This window comes from Pleurodeles waltl, chromosome 2_2 (assembly GCF_031143425.1).
Source record: "Pleurodeles waltl isolate 20211129_DDA chromosome 2_2, aPleWal1.hap1.20221129, whole genome shotgun sequence".
Classification (NCBI taxonomy): domain Eukaryota; kingdom Metazoa; phylum Chordata; class Amphibia; order Caudata; family Salamandridae; genus Pleurodeles; species Pleurodeles waltl.
This window is the reverse complement of record NC_090439.1, coordinates 1,099,197,166-1,099,217,794: the sequence shown is the minus strand read 5'-3', so window position 1 is coordinate 1,099,217,794 and position 20,629 is coordinate 1,099,197,166. Positions and strand designations below refer to the sequence as shown.

Sequence of the window (20,629 nt, the reverse complement as noted above, 5' to 3'; positions counted from 1 at the left end):
GTGTGCCATGCGCGCTTGCAAATATTATTCCCCAAGTAGTATACTGTTCTACATGTGGTACCATAACAACTTGAACACACAAATATAACATCCTAAGTCTATTCGGGGGTCTTGTGTGAGGATAGTCCCTACATGTGATACCATAACAACTGGAACACACAAAGATAACATCCTAAGTCTATTCGGGGGTCTTGTGTGAGGATAGTCCCTACATGTGATACCATAACAACTGGAACACACAAAGATAACATCCTAAGTCTATTCGGGGGTCTTGTGTGAGGATAGTCCCTACATGTGATACCATAACAACTGGAACACACAAAGATAACATCCTAAGTCTATTCGGGGGTCTTGTGTGAGGATATTCCCTACATGTGATACCATAACAACTGGAACACACAAAGATAACATCCTAAGTCTATTCGGGGGTCTTGTGTGAGGATAGTCCCTACATGTGATACCATAACAACTGGAACACACAAAGATAACATCCTAAGTCTATTCGGGGGTGTTGTGTGAGGATAGTCCACTTCTACTTGGTTATTTTTTAAAGCAGTCCGAAATGGAATCTCACCTCTTTATTTGGGTGCTTTGCCCATTAATAGCCTGTGCACTAATTGCCTGCACTTCATGATGGGGTTGTTGTCCAGGACTAGGAACGAATTCCCCTGTAGCAGTTGACCATAGAACATAAAGTCTAAGTCATCTATAGAGTGGCCACTATGTAGTTTAGTATGTGTCTTACTTCTGCAATTGCTAAATTTGCAACATAAGGATATATAGTATATACAGCCAATATGGGGCAAGTAGACCCTTCGATACTTAAAGGACCCATTCTAATATGTTGAACTTCATGAAGTAGCTTGCCACCAAACCATGATGATATGGTTCATAAGGAGTAGGAATTGCAGCATTTTTGTACGTATGAAAATCTCCCGTATTGGGATCAACAGCATGAAACTCCACCAGTAAGAAAAATATTTTAAAGGGTATGCAGTAAGCGCATATGCAATACACGTTACCCCACTCTTATGTTAGGAACACCCCAAGCAAGGAGCTGTTGTGTGACAGGTGCCCTGAAATGTATCCCTTTAGGAATAGGTTGTGCCGTTTTAAAACAGATTAAAACATGGGAATAAAAACTGAAGCAAAGTGGAGAATAACCTCTTATAAATTAAGGTCCCCTTTCTTAGCTAGGTGAGGTATCCAGTAATACAGCAGACATCTCCAAGAAATTATTTTCCAGGGTATGTATCCAGAATTACTCAAAAGTCAAGAAGAAGGTACCCCGTGACGGGGCGCCAAACTAAAGATTTTCTGGATTAATATTCCAGAACACAGCCCAGTATAGGTTTTCTAGACCCTCTGTTTAGGAAAGTCCTCCTTTTTGGCCTGGTCACCCCCATAATTTTTGGAAAGATACTGGTGGTACTGACTCTTGGCTGTGCCCTGGGTACTTCTTACCAGTCCCAGGGCCAGTGCTCTGTATAAAGTGGATATGCACATTAGGCTAATTATAATTGGCAAAATTAACCTACCTATAAGTCCCTAGTATATGGTAGGGCATGTAGGTTTAGGGACCCCAGCATAGGTAGTGCACCCATAGATGCACTGTTGAGGTGCCCAGTATCACTTTAAAGGCAGGCCTGCCTTGCTGGCTGCTTTTAAATTAAAGTTACATGCAAATTCGACTTTGGAATTAAAAGTACTTCCAAAGTCTTAAACTACCTTATTGTTACATATCCGTCAACCCTAAGGTGTGCCCTATGTGCCCCTAGGGTTGGGTGCTATGTAACTACAAGAAGGGACCTTATAAAAATAGTTTTATAAGCCCTGGTGAGGTAAAACAGCCAAATTTGTTTTTCCCTCATTGTAGTGAATGGCTTCCATAGGCTAGAATCGGGAAATTGTATTGTAATTTTAAAAGTCCCCTTAAGTCACAGATACCTCAAGTTTGGTATAAAATTAATTGTTTTAATAAATCCCACAACTTCCAGTTGTGGGATTTAATATAACTTGTTCAGGTAAAGACTTTTAAACTTTACCTGAAAAGTTGCCAACTTCAGCACTGCAGTGTTTTTGCTGCTTTGCTCTGATTGGCCAGCGTCTGGCAGCCTGGCCAGGCTGCCTTGATGAGGTGTGAACTGGCCTGGCTCAACACAAACAGATGTGCCTGGGGGAGGAGATCTTCCCTCAGCAGATGGGGAAGGAGGACGGAGGGAGGGCTGCCAAACTGATCTTCAAAGGCAGGGAAGGACATCTGGAGCAACCCAGCACCTCCCTCACATCCTGCAAAACCAGACAATTAGGTGCCCCCTTGATTAGATTTGGAGAGGGGTGTGTTTATGATTTTTAGCCACACCAGTGGGTGGGTTCAGCCCAAAAATCATTTTCAGCCATGATGGATTTTTGAGGAATGTTACTCCCTGGGACTGATTTCTGCCACACTCAGGAAGTGGTCATCACAGGGGAAGGACCCTGAACCTGATTAGAGAACCAGGCCCCCCCTGTTTTTCACCTAGGAGCAAGGATACAACTAGCAGTCCTGCACCCACACCTCAGATACCTACCAGGAAGAACTACAGAAGAAGAAGGACTGCCCTGCTAGACCCCTAACCTGCACCTGGACACTGTACTCTGGAAGACTGCACCAGCTGCACACTTGGGCTTCAACACAAGAAGGACTTTGTCTGGCTTCAACTGGTTCAAGAAGGGACTCCGTTTGCTACAGGTCAAAACTTGCTAACCAGAGTCCCCTGCACCAACTCCTAAAGAAACTGACCAGCTGATCACTGTCCAGTGGCCAAAAAGGAGTTTGTGTCAGGTGCATTCTAGGAGTTGTAGTCCGTACCCTCAAGTAGCATCTCAGAGCTTCTGGTACCTTGGGGTGAGCTGTGGACCTCAAAAGAACTTTAAAGGAACATTTGGAAGAAGATCCAGAAGTTTGGAGAAGCTTGGAGAACTTTTGAAAAAAAGCTCCATAAAGGGACCGACCCGCTGCAGCAACTCTAGCCGGCTTGCCTCAACCGCGATTCGGCCTGACTTGCAGGTTCGTCCCGGTGAAGAAAATCTCTGAAAAAGTTACTAAATCTGAACAGAGAAAGTTTACTGGGACCTCCCAGCAGTGTATCCGAAGAGGGCTCCAAGGACGTTGGATCAAGATTCAGGTTTGCCACGGTCGAAGGATTTTCATCTCGAAAAAACAACTAAGTCCGAAGGTAGAAATCTCCACGAGGGCTCCCGCGACATGTATCCAAGGAAGAGTTCCAGGTTGGATTGGACTAGCGACTTGGTCCCGCTGAAGAAAATCTTAAACGACTAAGTCCGAACATAAACTTTTGACCGAGGCCTCCCGTGGGCTGTAGCCGACCAGGGCTCCATTGCGGTTGGCCATAAACTTTGACTTTGCCCAGGACGAGGTGCAACAAGATGACCAAATTGGCGCTATTCGTTTCTAAGCGCCAAAAAGCATTCATTCTTTAAAAATGTATATCTCCTGTTCCCTTTATCCAATTTTATTTGTTTTGGTGTCATTTTAAAGCAAACAATATTTTGTATTTGTATAAATTGGTTTTAGATTTTTAAACAGTTTCCTGTGTTTTTTTAATTACTGTTGTGTGATATTTGAATGCTTTACGCTTTGTCGCCTAAGTTAAGCCTTCTCGCTCGTTGCCAAGCTATGAAGGGTTGAGCTTGGTTTAATTTACTGAGACCTAACTGGACCTAAGTGGAGGTTACTGGCCTATTGCTAAGTGTAGGTACTTACCTGCCCTTACCAGTAACCTATTTTCCAACTCTCTGGCACTAAGAAATTTGTCAGCGTGCCAACCCAAGAGAGTAAGCCAGTTGGACTACAGCCATCCGACAACCCACTGAGTAATATTTGTGTGGGAAGTGTTCCAGCTAACGATCAATCCTGAGAGATAACAAAGGGAGAATGGGTGAAATCCAAACTCGCTTTCATCATGGAAAGGAGCAGGCATACTTAGGAACACTAGGAAAGAAGGTATATGCTTTAAATATAGATTTCTAAAGTCAAAATCCTGTCCTAGTGCATATAACTTTAACAGTAATTATTAAGAAAATCAGCAGAACAGTAGCCACAACGTTTACCAGGAGTGTACACAGCAAAGAAAATTGGTTGCATCATTCAACTTTTTTATTTGAATATTTGCAATCCCACCTTGCACTCTTTGAATAACTACGCTAATCTTAGTACCAATGAAAGGATGCAATTTGAGGTTCAGTGATGGATCACACCTGCATACTGTCTTTGGACAATAATGCCAATTTTACATGAAATAGCAATGTTTGCTATTCAAAACTATGTTGAAAGGAATGTCGAGAAGCCCACAGAGTTAAGGTTAATTACATCTCCCCTCATCCTTCAGCAGTGGAAGATGATACGATTCTGCATGGGATCTGTCCCAAGTTTCTGGCAAAATACAGTATTCCCTATATCTTTTCATACTCTGTTCTTAGTTTATATAACATATCGATGCATTGTTTAATCTTTTAGAATAAATACCAGAAAAGGCCCTAGCACCCTTTAATTTACCTCCATTTTGTGACATTGTGGTTTTGTTTTAAAAATTGTAAACGAGAAAAGCTTTCAAACAGTTTCATTATCTATCATTCAAATTAGTCACTATACCACAAAATTATATTCATATGAAATAATACCAATATGTACAAACAGATCTGATTAGCATGAGGCAAAAATGAATAGCATGAATAAATGTGCATTATATATATTTAAATACCTAGATCTAATAACCAACATATATAATTAAAAAAGAGTAGCATCTAAAAGGAAAACTCATTAGAATCATAACAGCTGGACAGCTCTAAACCAATAGCAGGAATATTCATTACTGTTATAACAGTGTTTGACTAGTCTTTATTTTTTCTTCGTTTATCTATGTAAGATAGTGTTTGTAAAATGGCGCCAGTCTGTCTTGCAGTCCTGCGGTCTCCTCAGTGCAGATTCAAGCTTGCGCCTGCACAAGGTCGGACTGAGACAAAATGTAGGCTCGAGCACCAAAATAAAAGTTGACCTTGTTAGCGAACCTTGTAGTTAAAAAACAGTGGCACACATTTGCAAATCAGGCCAGCTGTATAGATATTATGGGAGGTATGGGAGATTGCACGCATATAGGTTTGATGTAGACAATGTTTATGGTAATAGAATGGAACACAAAAGTTAAAAACAGCCCACCAGACCACAAAACAGGCCCAGGAACTGCTAAAAAGCTAGCCCACACACTGACCAGTGAGCCTAGGTGATCGGCACTGCCTGGCTGCCTTATAGGCTAGTCCAACCCTGCACCTGCACAGTGGACAGCATCCCTTGAAATATGGCACATTGTTCTGTATGCAGCAGGAGCACCCAATGGAGGATGTGACCACCACAGGCTCTGCATATAATTAACGCTGCCTGTTTTCCATTTTTACTGATTTTTATAGGTAAATACAGACAGAAAGCCATTTATTTTCCTATCCGTGTTTATTGTTAAATGTGGATTACAGTGGAAATTAGGTTGCTTTTGAGTGATTCTAGATGCTGTCACTCATGACTGCTGCTCCAATACAGTGTAGATTGACAGGTAAGGGGGTTAAGAAACAAACAAAGTAATTTTAGTAATGAAGCTATTCCACCAGTAGATGTGCACAAGTTTGATCTGAAAATTGACATGTTCTCATATAAGTGCATTGACTTATCATCATTATCGGTGTTCATATCATTGAAACCTGTCAGGAATTTAAGTACAAATGCACATTTATTGTTTAAATGTGGAAATATAATGGTTTCCACTTCATTTTTCACATCTAAAATAAATATGGGTAAATAAAGGCAAAATCAGCAAAAGGTAAATAGGGATAAATACGAACAGAAATGCCAAAAACATTAATAACATAAAACAGGGAGCCCTATGTATAATATATGTGTGTTTGTCCAATGTTTCCTTCCCCCTCTACTGTATTGACTTGGCCAAGCCCCCTGTTCATTACTTGTTTGCTTCCAAACTTGGTTCACTTTCTACAAATACAATTAACCAACGCATGCATACATAGATACATTTACAACCCATTCTAATGGCCTCAGAAAGTGCACTCTAACCCGTTATCTAAACAGATTGACAATGCTCCAACACCAACCAGAGCATGGCTTACGCAGCGGAATCATATTTTTCTATCTATCATCCATGGTATGCAGACTTAGGGCCTGATTTAGATCTTGGTGGAAAGGTTACTCTGTCACAAACATGACGGTTATTCCATCCGCCGTATTACGATCTCCACAGGATATAATGGAATTGTAAAGTGGCGGACGGGATATCCGTCATGTTTGTGACAGAGTAACCCCATCTGCTAAGAACTCAATCAGGCCCAAGGTACCTTATTGTAAGCCCTGTGTAAATCTAGATTCAGACACATGCAGTGTTTTTTGCGCTATGCAGTTAATATTAGCAGTGTTTTTTGCGCTATCAGTTAATATTATTAATCCACAATTTTTTTCTGGACACATTTGACCATGAATGATTTAGTGAAATTTGGCCTTTGAAAAATGATCAAAAAGAAGAAAGATGCATGGTAATCCGATGTCATGTGCTGTGTCTCTTCAGAAAGAAGCTGTGTCTCCACTTAAGTGAAAGCAATTGGAATTAGAGACAGGGGTATGAGGTGGGAGTGTGACTGACAGTGCAAGATTGGCCTGGTGACTAAGGCTAAGTGCAGGGATAACCCACTTATTAAGAGCTGTCATTCCATCAAAGCATGTTCACAAGATATGGTCCACCAACCAAAGGTGGGATCTACATTATATTGGGTGAAAGTGGAGGAAGGAAGGAGCTGTGTCTCTACTGTGGGCGTGTCACTTTTTATTGGTGAGGTGGGTAGGAGGTGAGACCGTGATTGAAGGTTCAAGCATGGGGCTGTGACCGAGGTTCAGTATGGGAATAACATTCTTACATAAAAGCTGCTGTCTCATCACAAGATCTTCACAAGAGTCTTTTCACTGACAGACGGTGGGCTGTGCATCATCTTGCTGGAAAATGGTAAACAAGCACAACTTCCTTTCAAGAAAAATCCAAATGAAGTCCTAAGGCCACTTTGACCATGAGGGCGCAAGTGCCACTATACACCAGATCTAAAAGTGTGCCTTTTGCTTACTGCCTGACTGATGAACACTATGGCGGTCATTCTGACCGCCGCCGCCCGCCATGTGGTCACCGCCATTTGGCCGCTCCGCGGTCAAAAGACCGCGGAGGCCATTCTGGCTTTCCCGCTGGGCCGGCGGGCGCTCCGGCGCCCGCCGGCCCAGCGGGAAAGGCCCTGCAACATAGAAGCCGGCTCCGAATGGAGCCGGCGGTGTTGCAGGGGTGCAACGGGTGCAGTTGCACCCGTCGCGATTTTCACTGTCTTCTACGCAGACAGTGAAAATCATGCTGGGGCCCCCAGGGGCCCCACGACACCCGTTCCCGCCATCCTGTTCCTGGCGGTAAAAACCGCCAGAAACAGGCTGGCGGGAAGGGGGTCGGAATCCCCATGGCGGCGCTGCTTGCAGCGCCGCCATGGAGGATTCTCCCAGCCGGGGGAAATCCGGCGGGAAACTGCCGGACCCGGCTGGGCGACCGCGGCTTTACAGCCGCGGTCGGAATCCCCAATGAAGCACCCGCCAGCCTGTTGGCGGTGCTTCCGTGGTCATCCACCCTGGCGGTCGATGACGCCAGGGTCGGAATGACCCCCCATGTGTGCCGGGGTGTCCTACAATGCATGGGTGCAGCTAAGCTTGTGTGTACATCTGTTCCACAATCAAAGTGTGACTGGGCCAGCGTAGCTATCATAGTCAAAAGGGATGCCCCTGCTCCTGCTCTGGTGGGCCCTCCCATCCTGTTATTTTCTTCCCCCCGCAATGATTTCCATGGCTTCCATCATTTTAATAGAGGTAACAATGAAATTGGCTTATGTCCTATCAAGCAAAATGTGTTCTTCAACTATGTTCATTGAGTTTCGGAGCATGAGGAACGAAGCAACATTTATTTAGGCCAAGCTTTGTCGCACATGTACTGTGCCCCCAGCCTTCTAAAATGGGTAAGGCTTTTCATTAAAATGTTACCTGTTTGCTGTTAGATATTCGTCACAAATCTGCGATATTCAACACGCACCTAATAGTGAGTTACACAGTGGGCTGTGTGGTTTCACCTGGTGCTGTATACCTCCATTGTAACGAAGAAACTCAAGTAAGCTGCTGTTCTGCGTCGACATTTAGTTTACGGCTTTATTACTTACTGATGGTCTTCAAAGTCTGAGCCAACCTAGACAATTGAGGTCCATATCAGATCATTAGGTGGCCAATCTGTCTCATTAATAATAATTAGGCAAATCCTGAGTGCGCGACTCTATTTGGCCTTCAAGGATTTGTCTACAAACAATAGGGGTCAATTGCTGGGTGTTTTGAAATGAAGATCCCCTTGTAAAACTACTAAAAATGTAGGTCCATATTCTGGTAGGTGACATGCAATGCAGCAGAGCACGCAAAGTTTGTGCATTGCGTGACAGGAAGAGAGCAGGAGAGCGCCATATTCTTATAGGAATGGCTCTCGCTTCACCTTTCTCTAGCACCGGTGCTGTTTTCAGCTGCTGTGCGTCATGCACACACCTTAGCGCCACAGTGCTAGGCTGTGTGCGTGAGTCTAGCATAGGTTTTGAACAGCAAGAGTATCCTGACTGTACAAAGTACTATGCCTAGACAAGTGCAAATGCTTTTCCCACTTCGTATGTGTGCTGTACAGAGCAGCACACATGCAAAGTCGTAAAAGCACAGAGAAAAGAAAACATTTCTCCGTTTTCCCCCTGCTTTTCAAAGGTGTTAATTTTTGGCGCTAAACCCTTTCTTCTGATGTTTCAAAAACAGGTAAAGTGTCAAAATGCATGGGTAGTGGCACGGGTACACCCATGTACCACCCATGTAACGTCCCTTTGATGCAAAGTAAAGCAAAGCAGTGATCTGCGCTGCTTTGCGTTACTTTGCCACACAAACCAACACAAATACCTATTTGCTTTCTGAATGCCCCAAAAAGTTTAGTGACAGTTTAGTATTGAAAAAGTAGCGCTAAACCGACCCTAAACCTTTGAGAGTCTGGGCTTTAGTGCTCTAGTCAAAAAGTTAAACTTGATTTTGCGCTTGTAAATATCTCTCTCTCTCTATCTATCTCTCTCTTTTCCACCCTCTCCCTCAAATTATACCAGTATTTGTGAGTAAGTCTTCCTACAAGGCCAGGGTATGGTCGCACAAGGGGGCAGACAACTGCAACATTTAAGAACACCCATAAACCTGTTGCATGCGTTTCCCTACATCCCATGCAGGTAGTTTAAGTGTCTTCAGAGGGTCTTAGAATGGTGCAGGGAAAGGTGTTTCTTTGTCCAGGTGAAAATATTTTTTCCATGGATTGAAAAATGAAAAAAAGTCATCAATCACAAATTCTATTATGCAATTCATGCATTTCTTATAAAAAAATGAACACCTCTCACATCTCTAAAAAGTATGAAGTCTTAAACAGTTGGCAGCTTGCTCTGTAATCGCAGTGATAATTCTCTGACAGCAAATGTTCCCTTTCTTTGTGAATCGACACACATATCTCAAAAGTGAAGGACTTTGCGGTGAATTTCGTAATTTACATACTCGTGATGAAAGACAAAAACCAGAACGAACGTGGCTTCTTGCAAAATTGGGTGTTTATTTTAATGTTTTAAAAGCCAACCCGCTTGTATAATTAAATCTCTGCAGAGGTCGTTTTCTTTTAGGGCCACTGGTATATGTTACAATAATTGTGGAAGGGGTGCTGTCTCTAATCGCGGCCTGACTGTCCATCATCGGAGGAAGGCACTCAAGGTCACTGCACTCACGGATAGTAATGCGTGACTAACTTTCACGCTTGGCACGCCATTGCTTTTGAAAAAAGCTTTATGGTTGCAAAGGTCCTCGGTGCAGCAGGAGACAGGATAACGGAGTCCAATCTGCACAGCTTGCGATGGCTTGCACTCGTCCACACAGTCGCTGATGACGCTCGGTTGTCCCGTGAAGGGGTAACCTGGAAGACAATGAGAATATTGAGATCAGTGCTTAATTTGTGTTGGTGGTTTCCGGTGCTGAGCACCGGCACTTATTTTTGTGGGCCGGCACTTATTTTTTCTGCCACAAGCATCTACTGTTAGCAAAACACAAATATAGGAAAGATGAAGGAAGAGAAAAACGAAAAGGCGTCACAAAGGGAGAAAGCAGAAAGGTGCAGGAGTGGGATGAAGGGACAGGGAGTGGATGTAAATGGACTAAAGAGACCCGAGATGGCTTCACGATTGCGCTGTCTCAGTGTCCCGTGCTCGCGCATTTCATTGCAGCAGCCGCGTGTTTCAAAGTAGAGCTTTGGGCACCTGCGCGTCTTTATTTACAAATTAAGCACTGATTGTGAGGAGTCCTGTTTCACATCAAAGCATCTTCCATTGGTGACGCTCACATTGCCTGCTAGAGTTTGATCATTTCGGAGGGAGTGCGGCAGGTTTGTGGGTTTATTGGCTGCAGTGCTGTCACCAGAAGACGATGGTGGACCATGGCGAACCGCCTCTGTCCCTGTTCATAACTCATTCCCTGTCCTATCACTGCTCGCCTTCTTGGTCCAACCTGCATCCCTGTCTCTTCATCCTACGTCACTGGGCCCATCCTTACATATTCGTTCCTATGGCTCCCAACCCTACATTACTGTGTTGATCCACCGAGACATTTTAAAGCATGAGGAACGTGGGCTCTGGCCCCAGCTTTTCGGGGCTGATAGAGCGAGCTCTGTTCTGCAGAAGTCGTGCCCGATAACCGTGAATAATTCTTAAACATATTTTTTTGACTACGTTTTTCTTTATTTATGTTTTTTAACGTGGGTCGCTCTGTCAGAGCCAGTTATAGGCATTTTGCAGAGAAATGTTGTGTGAAAGTTTCATGCAACATCCATAAAAAAGTTCTTTTGAACCAAAACAGGGCCTCACTTATGAGAAATGGGAGGGTGACACAGAGATTCTTTGCAGTAATGTTTGTGAGCTGCAGGCCTTTTACAATGTTGAAAACAAGTCAATATCCCTGAATACTAGATGTGAACACGTTTCAAATTTGGAGGAGTGTGTATGTGAACTGTAAGTGACCTGGACAAAGAGGGCATGAAAGATTTGAAACTTGACTATGAATTCCAAGCTGTTGTAAACAGGGGCCCTCAAAAGACGTTTGGCCCAGGGCCCCCAGAATCTTTAGTTGTCCCTATTGCTCCCCATCTTGTAACGCTCGCCATGTACATGGCCCTTCCACACAAGACCTCCATCCTTCTCTTCCCTCCCCCTAAAACCGACAGCACTTACATGTTCAACATCACTTCTGCCCTGCTGAATACACAGTTCATTTGTTGGACCCATAAGTTCAAATACACTCCCCCCCCCCCCGCTGCAGTCGTGTCTGCGATCTGGCAATCCACAACGCCCCAGGTGTGCCATTTTTATGTTTATTTTTTAATTCACAGGTAAATCGCATTCCACAAGGGAAGTTTACTCTTGACGTCTACAGGAGATTTCAGTAAAACATAAAAAATGCAATCCCAACGTTGTACAATTAACACACTCAAGCAAAAATTAATGAATTCTGATGACGTTAAACAAATAAATCTCAGCCGCGGGAATAACCAACAGGCGGGGACCCATCAGTACTGAAAGTATGTTTCCTTAAACTAACTAGCTGGGTCAGGGGATCACCAGAAAACTGCCCTAGACAGAGAAGAGGATGACACTGTTTGGAACCTCTGAGTTTTAGGCACTTGGTAATCAGGTGCCAGTTCACAAAACATTTAGGGGGTCATTCCGACCCCGGCGGGCGGTGGGTGCCGCCCGCCGGGCGGAGACCACCAGAAGACCGCACCGCGGTCAAATGACCGCGGCGGTCATTCTGACTTTCCTGCTGGGCGGGCGGGCGACCGCCAAAAGGCCGCCCGCCCGCCCAGCGGGAAAGCCGCAGCAACGATCAAGCCGGCTCCGAATGGAGCCGGCGGAGTTGCTGTTGTGCGACGGGTGCAGTGGCACCCGTCGTGATTTTCAGTGTCTGCTTTGCAGACACTGAAAATCCTAATGGGGCCCTGTTAGGGGGCCCCTGCTGCAGGGGCCCCCAGGGGCCCCATGACACCCGTTCCCGCAATCCTGTTCCTGGCGGTAAAAACCACCAGGAACAGGGTGGCGGGAAGGGGGTCGGAATCCCCATGGCGGCACTGCTTGCAGCGCCGCCGTGGGGGTTCACAGGGGCAGGGGAAAACCGGCGGGAAACCGCCGGTTTCCCTTTTCTGACCGCGGCTTCCCCGCCGCGGTCAGAATAGCCCCTGAAGCACCGCCAGCCTGCTGGCGGTGCTTCCCCGGTCGTTGGCCCTGGCGGTCCATGACCGCCAGGGTCAGAATGACCCCCTTAGTCTAAATGTTACCAGTAATACTGGGTTGTTTATTGTATATAGTTTATGGCCCAGATTTAAGAAAAGTAGTGCTTCATTTCATGAAGCGGCACTTTTCGTGCGGCCCATTGCACCTAAGAGCGCAATGTGTGCGTCGCATTTAACATACGCCGCACCATGGCGCAAGTTAGGGACAATACCATCATCATTTTTTTGGTTATTGTTGTACTTTATAGGATTAGCGGCAAAAACTTTGGCGCTAATCCTGCAAAGTACATAGAGGCCCATTAAAAATAATGGTGTGCCTGCTTTTAACATATGCACAGTGCAGGCGTTAAAAATGCTGCTTAAAATGGCGCAGTGGAATCCCATACATGTCACTGCACCATTTTTTTCAGCCCCCCTAATGAGGGAACACCCCCTCGCATACATTATGTCTGGCACAGGCATAATGTGTCACAAGGGTTTGCAAAGTGGTTCAATGCAAGCATTGCTCCACTTTGCAACTATGGCGTGGCGTTTTTGCCACACTATCACCACATTAGCATAAAAAAAATGATGGTAATGTGGCAATAGTTGGCGCAAGGCCCTTACATTTGGACCCATGTTTGTTAGAGCAGCAGCATCTCTAATCTAAGTTGCGGTGTTCAGATTGTACTTGTGAGGCAGAAACTGAGATGGGATGGTAACTTACAATGACATTATCCATGCTTACAATTTCACAGCCAGGAAGGTAAAGTGATTTACACAGAATCAACCACTTTTCAGTGAAGAGGTAAAGCCAGATTTTATCCAATTTCTCTACTTTGCAAGTGACCAATTAAGCTACTAGACTACAACTCGTTTTTAACCTAAAATATTACACGGTTAAGGTTGAAAATACCACTGTGTGATATTCAGGTCAGGAATTAGGCGCACAGTGGCATTTAATGCTCTTTCCAGCCTTTTAAATTGATTAACTTGATAAGGTGTTAGAGTGGGCTGGGTGGGCCGACAGCAGCACCCCGGGGGTATGTGGTGGTAAATTTTGATAATAAATAGCTGGTTGGGTATTTGATCTCTCGTTTAGCATGGTTTCCTGATGAGGGGGTCTCAAATCTCAGTGCACACATTGGGTTTTGTCCACCCTCTTGTGATTGGTCGCCCAGTCCCTATTCTGTCGCACACACCTGCAATACATGAGCCCTCCAGAGACTAGTTTGTAGTGTAGAGAGCCAATGGATATACAGCTTTAGCCTCTTGTGGGGGTGGACTGACTCGCCCTGTCACCATTGGATCCTATGCTATAGGATTTACAGGTGGAGGCTGGCAAATTATCGGACCCCAAGTGAATAGAATTTTTACACAAGTTTAATATCACATGTTGCCAGGAAACCTGAGGAGTAACTATTGTCCTTTTTAGGTTGCAGCCTACCACACAGCGCAAAGACTTCTTGGGGACCTTCAGAAAGTTGACTTAGGAACACATTTCACCCGTTTTCTGGCTTTCTGTTTGCTGGCTTTATTTGCTTTACGCTTTCCAAGTTCGGGTTGTCCCTCCTGTTGCCTAATTCATGTTTTACTGTATCCTTCCACATACCCCCTTTCTGTAAACAGGCTCTCATCTTATCACATTTGCTGTGCATTCAAAGACCGAGGTCAGATGTCAGGCACTGTTTTCCGAGGGGCTTGTTTACTTTTCATTCTCCAGCTTCAAAGTGAGTGGATTTATGTGGCAATCTTGCTGGATACTGTGGGTAGGAAATAGTTAGTTTCTATCACAGGAAAACATTTAAATGAACTATGTAAATATTTCAGAGTGCATCAGACCTAGGAACACTGATGAAACAAATGTATTGTTATTTCTGAAGTGTGTTGGAAACTAATACTTTAAAATGATCAAACCAAATCCTTACACTATGTGATGCAATTTCCACACATTTTTGCCCGTGCACTGTATAGGTTTAGTAGTAAAACTGTATGTCTGTGCAAATGTAATGGTAATTTCAATAGAAAAACGTGTTGACTGTAACATCACTTCACTCTATGCCCTCCACTCTACTTTGCATCACTCCACACCACTGCACTCTACTCTCCACCACTCCACTTTGCACCACTCCACACCACTACACTCTGCACCACTGCACTCTATGCCCATTCATGCTACACCTCTGTACTCTCTGCCACTCTGCAACACTGAACTCTATGTCAATACACTCTGTGCCAATGCACTTTACTCTTTAACACTCAACTCAATGGCCCTGCACTCTACACCAATCCACTGTACGCCACTCTAATCTACTCAGCACCACTGCACTCTATGTCACTGCACTTTACACCATTACACTGTATGACACTCTATGCAACTGCACTCTATCTTGCACCACTCCACTCTACAGAACTTCACTCTGCTCTGAAACAATCTACTCTATGTCACTGCACTCTACGCCACTCTACTCACGCCACTCTATGCCACTGCACTCTACTCTTAACCACTGCACTCTACGCAAATGCACTCTACACAACTGCTCTCTATGCCACTGCACATTGTCATTGTACTCTATGCCTCTGCTCTTTATGCCACTCTACTCCAATCTACACCACTGCATCCTGACACTTTAGGGCATATTTACAAGGAGCTTGTGCTGCTGTTGCGTCATTATTTTTGATGCTCTGGCTGCGTGGTCACTATTCCAAATTTACAAGTGGTCGCATTTGAACCGATGCGTCAGTTTGTGTAGGCCTGTAGGAAAATACGTGCACTAGATCCGGCTGCGCCACACAGATTTTAAAATCTACCTTACAATTGACGCAGTAATATTTACAAGCTAGGCAATGTGTGACGCAACTTTTAGACACATCACGGTAAGCCTGGAATGCGTCAAAATTCCTTAGACTCGGTAACCCAGGCATTGAAAATGACGCAGTGGCTGTGGAATAGGAATCTGACCAGGTGAAGTCACTTAAACAAAACAAATGGAACTAGTAGATAAATCATATCTCCTCAACTAGTAATAGGCCTACACATGTAATAGTCATGTTGTTGGACCCTTTGAGGAACCTGGGAACATGGCTCCTTATATATTATCATCAACCGCAGCAATTTATTGTGATGCTGTGTGCTGCATGTGAGGGACAGGATTACCACACATCATATAGGAATGGGTCCCCAAGTCAATCCAGGCCAACTACAAACTACAAGAGGTAAGTGCACACATAGAATAGGTAACACAGAAATTGTCACTTTACATTACAAAAATGATTTGTATCCACTCTCATTAAAGTTTCACTCAGTATGTCACACATACCTAGGTATATTGGTGCACATAAGTAGACTATGCCCATGGTAATGTAACACATAATCATACTTATACATGTCTGCTATTCATCCTGGACCAATGGAATTGTGTTTAAGATTAGAATTTCTCAATTTCACACTTCATTACATTAGTCCCCACACATTAGGTCTGTTGCATCAGTAAGAACCCAAGCAAAGCCTCCGATGTGTGGCCCATTGTTGAAGATGCGCTTGTCATAAGCCCAAAATCAGCTATGCATCACTTTGGGGCAGGTGCATTGCGCCATCCTTCCCACAGATGTATCAGAATTTCGGACGCATCTTGGGAACTTTTGCCATGGTGCGTTGTCTCATAAATACCTTGCATCCAAGGCATTTGGAACTGTTGTAACGAAGCACATGTTTTTCTGACACAACGCTGCCTTACCACAATGATGCATCAGTTCTTGTAAATATGCTCCTCTATTCTGCAACACTGCATCTCCGCCACTGAACTCCACAACACTCTACTCTGCACTACTCCACTCTATGCTACTCCATGCTACGCCACTGCACTCTATGCCATTGCACTCTACGACCTTATACTTTATTCTGGACCACTCTAGGCTACTCTACTCTGCACCACTCTACACCACTTCACCCAATGCCACTCATCTTTACTCTGCAGTCTTTGGCACTGCAATCTATGCCACTCGACTCTACTCTGCACCACTGTCCTCTGCATCACTCAACTCTATGCCACTGCACTCTGCACCACTGTATGCCACTGCACTCTATGCCACTGCATTCTATGCCTCTGCACTCTACACCACCCTACACTGCACCACTCCACTCTGTGCCACTCCACTCTGCGTCACTACTCTCTGCACCACTGCACTCTGCACCACAGCACTTTACTATAAGCCTCTTTTATCTACGCAACAGCATTCTATGACACTTCATTGTACATCACTGAATTTAATGCCACTGCACTCTGCACCACCATAATCTGCAACACCCTATGCTAATGTACTCTATGCCAGTCCACTCTACTCTGTCACTCCAGTGTATTCCACTCTAAGCGACTCCACACTTTGCCACTCCAATACATGGCACTCTCAGCTACTCCACTCTACAATACACTACACTACTCCTGGCCATTCTACTCTGCAACACTCCACACTACTCTCCCCTAAGGCCACTAACTTTTTGCCGTGCTAAACACTAGCTATGCTAGTGTACAAAAGGGCTGAAAAACATTGGCAAAGCCAATAGCTTTTCCATAGGCAAGAGCTATTGGCTTTTCCAATGCTGGTTATTGATGGCTTTATTTCTTTCCTGTCCTCGACCATGCCCTTAACTTCTGGAAGGGCAAAGGGGGTCTGGCTACATTAGTTTTTTATGAGCTGGGCTGTGTTGCCTACTCTTGCAATACAGGTTTCAGCATACCTCTTAGACTCAGTTGGTTGTGTTACAACCCTTCGTAAATCACCTGAGAAAGGATTCTAATCCTTTCATTCCAGTAGTTATTATGAGGGATTTGAATCTGGACTTGTGTGAGTCAAACCGTGGAGAGGGGGAGGTTTTAGAACAGATGAGTAAGATGGCCGCTATTCACATTTTGAGCACAGCTCCCAGGGAAAGATATTGAATGAAATCATTTGTGTTTTCAATTTATCTTTTAGCTAGAGCCGGTTAGGGGAAGGCCTCTATAAGACCTTCCCTCCTCAATCCATGGGCCGGGGGGCTGCTACAACGATTAAGTCGTCCTCTCTGCATCATTGAACCCACTAATAACTATGCGATTACGAGCCAGGCTTGGAGTGATCCTAAGTCGGTTTCAATGTCTTTCAGATGGATTATTGAGAGTACCCCAGTTTGTCACATAGTGTTAAATAGCAGTGATGTGGCATTAGGTGCCCATGAGAAAAGGATCAATTGGAAGAGGGGTTTTCCCGAGTCTTTTCTAAAAGATCTGACTTGCCAATGTATCAGGGACATGGAGGCTTGCCTCACAATAGCCCTGCCCAGTAAGTGTGTGGTGACAGCTAGCTTCAAGGTGAAAACTATGCTAACCTGGGAAGGGAACAGAGGGAGCAGAACCCAAGCTTATTTGTTTGATCAGGCTTGGTTAAAAGTTTAACAAGATCTGCTGCATGCTCTTAAACTTAAATATAAACATCGAGTGGTGGCCAATATGACATTGTAGGCGGATTTACAAAATATCCATTAAAAACAGGAATGATGAGTTGAGGCACGAAGTCTGGGCACTGAAATGTAGTGCAAATTCTGGGAAACTGTCAACCCTCCTGTCTCTTCTAGTAATGAGTCACCAGCTTTTTACAAATGTATTTCCCCTGATATATGGTGGCCCACTTCAGAAGTATTTATGGATCTGTGGCTATGAGGCAACTGTGGACGATTCTTTTATACTGCAGGATTATTTTAATTTACATTTATCTTGGGGAAAGTTAGGGAAGCTATTGAATGGTTAAGCAGAAATAAAGATCCTGGCCCTGATGGAGTTCCCCTTGATTTGTTCGAGTCTGATATTGTGGTCAAGACTGAGATTTCAATGTCATGGACACACTCTGTTATTAGTCCCAACTTCAAAAAGGGTTTGATATCCGACCCTAAGCACTACAGGCCAATTTCCCTGGTTAGCTCGTCTTTAAAGTTATTGAGAGGGTTATCCCATAAAGAGGTTTCAAGAGTGGGAGTGGCAAAACTTGATAGTTTCAGATACTCAATATGACTTTTGACAGGGGAAAGGCACCATTGGCCAGGCCCCAAATCTATATCTAATCATTAATAAATTCACAGAGGCAAGATCCTGTAGTATTCACATAGCTTTAATGGATCTGATATCCACCTTTGACAGTGTGAGCAGGAAGAAATGATGGCCTTTGATGATCTCTCTATGGGTTGACATTGATATTGTTCACTATTTGGCAGACCTACACCAGAACATGACTGCCTGTGTTAGGCATAGTGGTAACAGGGATTGTGTGGACCACTTCTTCATCAATCATGGCGTCAGGCAGGGATGCATTCTGGCCCCTTTCTTGTTCACATTGTATGTCAATCATCTGGAGGGCCACTTGTTCTGTGAAGGTCTTGATTTACCACAAATGATTAAGAGGCTTATACCTCTCCTCGTATATCCAAAAAAATGTTGTCCTTCTTACCAGGACAGCACTTGGGCTCTTGTGCCTCTTTGACTCTTTTGTGATTTTTATGGCCTCCCTCGATTTAGCCACAAATATCTGGGGAAGTTGCATGTTATGGTGGTGGGCCAAAAATGAATGAAGAGTAGGAAACATATATTTGAGGGGTGGACATTTCTAGGGTCCCTTCCTTTCCATATCTTGGGGTTTTGTTTTATGATGATAGCTCTTAGTCATCCCTAATTTAGTCTAAAAGGCTGACTTTCAGAAGGACTGTGGAAGGAGCTATTTTTGGTTTTGTGGCCAGGCTCGGAAACAAACCGATTCAGCTCGAATTTAAGATCTATAATGCAGAATGTGAATCTAGAGTGTATGGAGGCAAAATGTGGGGCTACGTGGATAGTTCATCTTTACAAGCAATTGAGGACCTTTTTCGCTCAAATGTTTGCTTGCTCTGTCACGTGGTATGTCATCCTTTATTTCTGAATAATTAGGCAAGAGATATATTATTGACACAATTACCGGCTGGGCTCAACTAAATTGTCTTTTGATGTGGGTCAATCCAGATTTGGAGCTTAACAGGTTATTTTTGAGGGATAGTCTTTCTTTGGACCGGACCAGGTGGAAAAAATAGCTTTGCTTAATTACGTCTAAGCGAGATTTCAGGCCCTTGGGTGAACGGGGCTGTTTTTGACTTCGGAGCCTACCATAAAACCAGATGTAGCCAAGACTAAGGACAAGTTCTTCGCTCTGAGTAAGTCCCATAGAGAAGTTCATTTAATGTAAAAGGGGACTGTCCGTGCTTATGTTATTCTTAAGACAACTTTTTATATTGAGCCCGACCTAACTTTCGTAAATGAGTGTTACCATTGCTGTCTTTTTAATTAGATTCCACCTTGGGATGACACATCGGCTATCGGATGTACCCAAGTGTTGGTCCCCTGAGGAGAAATTTCAACCCTGTAGCTGTGATATCTTTTTGAAACAAGACGCCATTCATTTTATCATGTTTTGTGATTTTTATTCTGATCTATGCTGTAAATTTATCATTCCCCTTAAAAGGTATGAATGTTATGCCTACAAAACCCGCTATTATGTTTTTACAACTGCTAACTACAGAACACACCTGTTTTTATGTTGCCGGGTTCTGCAAAAAACAGGCTAAGTTGGGGTACTTAACCTATAAATTAGTATTTTTTGCTAGAACTTAATTCAGGTTTTTATCTTCTTACTGTTACTTTTTTTAAATGCTGATTTGTATGATTTGTGTGCGTTTATGTGTCACCAGGCAGGTCGCTCCCCCCATCTGCCACGCAGCCCCCTGTGGGTTGAACCTCCGTTGCCACTTTTGCCGCCAGACTACTCGCTCTCTTTTTTCTATTCCCCTGAGCTTGTGCTTCTGTGCCACTTGTTTTTTCCATTCTGTGCCCCTGTGTTTTGCTTTCTGTATCCCTGTGCTCTGTTGTCCCTCTCCCGCCATCTTTTCCCGCTGTTTTTTCCCCGGGTTTTCCCCTGGGTTTTTCCCCGGGTTTTTCCCTTGCTGCTGAGCCCCTGCTGCCCCGCCCCCTTCACTCCCATTGACCGCCCCGCTCCCACCTCCCAGCTGCTCCTCCCTCCCTCTGCCCTCATATGGAGGCCGCGAAGCGGTGGTAGAGAGCGACCTTTGACCCTGTCACCAGGCAGGTCGCTCCCCCCATCTGCCACGCAGCCCCCTGTGGGTTGAACCTCTGTTGCCACTT

General features: G+C 44.3%; 1 protein-coding gene across 1 annotated transcript in view; it reads right to left on the bottom strand.

The window, feature by feature from the left end:
- Positions 1 to 9,720: 9,720 nt before the first annotated feature.
- The window catches only part of LOC138278383 (ly6/PLAUR domain-containing protein 2-like), a 67,411-nt gene continuing 56,502 nt past the window's right edge, over positions 9,721 to 20,629 (bottom strand). The window contains exon 4 of the mRNA XM_069219252.1: positions 9,721 to 10,094. Within this exon, the coding sequence (XP_069075353.1) occupies positions 9,874 to 10,094 (221 nt within the window). The 3' untranslated portion in view covers positions 9,721 to 9,873. The remainder of the gene's footprint in view (positions 10,095 to 20,629) is intronic.